The 2595-nt window shown below is 51.0% G+C and overlaps 1 protein-coding gene across 1 annotated transcript; it reads right to left on the bottom strand.

The window, feature by feature from the left end:
* Window positions 1–17: 17 nt before the first annotated feature.
* LOC9660265 (cilia- and flagella-associated protein 251) lies at window positions 18–2061 on the bottom strand. Its single transcript, XM_024674443.1, has 4 exons — window positions 1849–2061; window positions 1224–1431; window positions 654–1156; window positions 18–588 (listed from the first exon to the last, which is right to left on the bottom strand). The coding sequence occupies exons 1-4, from the start codon at window positions 2059–2061 to the stop codon at window positions 361–363; spliced, it is 1152 nt and encodes a 383-aa protein (XP_024530211.1). The 3' UTR covers window positions 18–360.
* Window positions 2062–2595: the final 534 nt, after the last annotated feature.

Here is a 2595-nt window from a genome sequence, read left to right as displayed (position 1 = left end):
ATCATCTCCGTCGACTGGAAAGCTGATAAGATAGATCCCTCCTTGCTCCAGACACTGTAGAGTGTAGTCAAACTTGATCCATTGATCTTCTCTTGACTTAGAAGAGTGTGGAGGCTGGTCGCTGGCCTGTTTAGACGCCTGAAGTGTGATGGACTTCTCCGCCTGGAGCCCTGAGACACGGTTGTCACGCACTGCTTTCACGTCTTGGACAGTTGCAAATCTTTGGAGTCGAGTCCTCGAGAAGGTCGATCTTCTCTCGACTTAACTGGTCTATAGCTTTAGTGGCCTCCTCCTGTGCTGCTCAACTTGCTTGGAGATCCAACTTCTGGATTTGACTCTTGAGAGTTGGCTTCTCCGATGCTAGAGTCCGAGCACTGGCCTCCAGTTGACCAATCCTTGCAGCCAACTTCTCGAGCTCGGAGCCAACTTCATCTCTCGTTTCTTCGACGTGCTTAGAACAGTTTGCTCGTGTTCTCTTCTCAGGTAAACCCAGGGTCTAGTCGTCTTAGAGTTCGCTCCAGCCCGGCCGATCATCTTCTCGCCATCATGGTTCCGACAAAACAAACACTCATCGTTCACTTCAGCTCTCTACAACAAACACGGAAGTTATTAGCAAACGGCCATCTGGAATCTGGAAGGTATATCAAACTTACCTGTCTCCTCTTGAATTCGGCAACAAAATCTCTCCCCGCACGATCATATAGTTCTTTTGCCTCCTTCACGAAGACCACCTCGCCGGACTGAAGCTTCTTCCACGGTTTCCTCTCACTCGGGATCCTATCCAGCATTTTCTGGAGCCTCATCATCTTCCGCGCTCGCTTGATCCTCTCTCGGTCGCTGGATTTGCCGTTGAGCTCCTCGTAAAGCTGCTCGGTGAGTCTGATCAGAATCCGGAGCGCGCTAACACTCCAAGACTTTTCCTCGTGCTTCTCCTCTTCTGTTTCCTCGCGCTTTTCCTCTTCCAAGCTGCGGATCTTCTTCTCGGTTTTTCCCCTCTGGTTTAGCCACCGGTTTGCCTTGTGGAAAGCTTCGAGATACGCGAACTCAACATAGCCCCCTCGGCCATCGCTAAGATGGGTTTCACTCCGCCGTCGGGTGCCGTCGGGAAGAATGTCCTCCGCTGAGGAAGAGAAGCGAACCATCTTCGGCCTGGAACCTGCAAGTCCAGAAGGCCATCGTGAGTCACAGTAGAAGAAGAATGCGAGAAGCAAAAGGAACCATACCTGGACGACGACCCCCGGCTGGCAGTAGAATTGGCTTGGGTCGCTGCTCCTCCTGCTTGGGCTTGTCATTCTCCTGCTGCTTCATCTTCTCTTGATCGTCTTCCCGTTCCAGAGGCTGCTTGATCGGCTTGATCATCTGCTCCTCCTCTTGTTCCAGCTGCTGCTTCATCGGCTTCATCCGCTGCTCCTCCTCCTGTTCCTGCTCTTGCTTCATCGGCTTGATCGGCTTGATCGGCTGATTCGGCTGATTCTTCTCCTCTCGTTCCAGCTGCGGCTGCTCCTTGTGACCTTGCTCCTGTTTCACCTCGCGCCTGAGTTCCTTCGTCTCATGGGCTTCTTTCTCCTGCTCCTCCTCGCTCAGCTGCTCAGCTTTCTTCTCTTGCTCCTCCTCCTTCAGCTGCTTCTCGGCTTCCTTTTCCTCCTCTTCTTCCAGCTTCATCGGCTTCATCTGATCGGCTTCTTTCTCCTCCTCGTTCACCTGCTCGGCTTTCTTCTCTTCCTTCAGCTGCTCCGCTTTCTTCTCTTGATTCTCCTCTTCGTCCTCCTTCTCTTGTTCCGGCTTGATCGGCTTGATCAGCTCCTTGTGCCCTCGCTCCTGTCGTATCGCTTCTAAGACGATTTTCACCTCGTGCCTGAGTTCCTTCAACTTCAAGGCGGCGGCGTCCATGGCTTCTCCCGAGACGGCCTCACAGACACGATCTTGGACCTTCAGCTTCGAGGCCGCCGCGTCCATGGCTTCCGGGTGGACCTTGTTGTCGCCCTTGTGCGCCTTTTTTGGTCGAAAGAGAGACCACAAACCTGTGACGCATCCACTGCGCTCCTGCTCTGTTCGCGCCATAGCTTGCCCTTTGCAAAATGCCTTTAATGCCCTAACCCTTACTTAATGTATTTCACTTTAATGCGTTCGTTTACATTTCTCGGCAGTGACTTAGGCAGCGCCCTGGCTCTTGAAACTCAGGCACGCTGGAACCAGCTCACAGGCTGCATCCCAGAAGATGTTTACACATTCTCATCTCTCAATATCTAGACTTGAGTCTGGAACAAGTCCCTGGAGCTGGTTTCTAATGCTTCCAGCTTGAGAGTGCTCATCAAACCAGCTACTGGATACCATCTGACCTCAGTAAACTTTCCAGAAGACAACAAAGAAACGAGATGGTAGCTATAGTAAGTACAGTCTTTATGTGCTTTCTTTAGTGGTGAATGTTTAGATGCTTACCCTAGATGTGCCATTCTTAACATGCAAACTTCCTGACATGACAAAACTTGAAGAGCATTGAATTCACAAGGTAAGTGCTCTCTATCATTCTCCTTAAAGCTTATGCTTTACGTCATGCAGGAAAATGCAAGTAAATTTTGGTCATGTTTGCTGTTG

This window comes from Selaginella moellendorffii, unplaced genomic scaffold, assembly GCF_000143415.4.
Source record: "Selaginella moellendorffii unplaced genomic scaffold, v1.0 SELMOscaffold_12, whole genome shotgun sequence".
NCBI classification, from domain to species: domain Eukaryota; kingdom Viridiplantae; phylum Streptophyta; class Lycopodiopsida; order Selaginellales; family Selaginellaceae; genus Selaginella; species Selaginella moellendorffii.
Note: the sequence above shows the minus strand (reverse complement) of the source record. Positions and strands in the feature narration are given on the sequence as shown.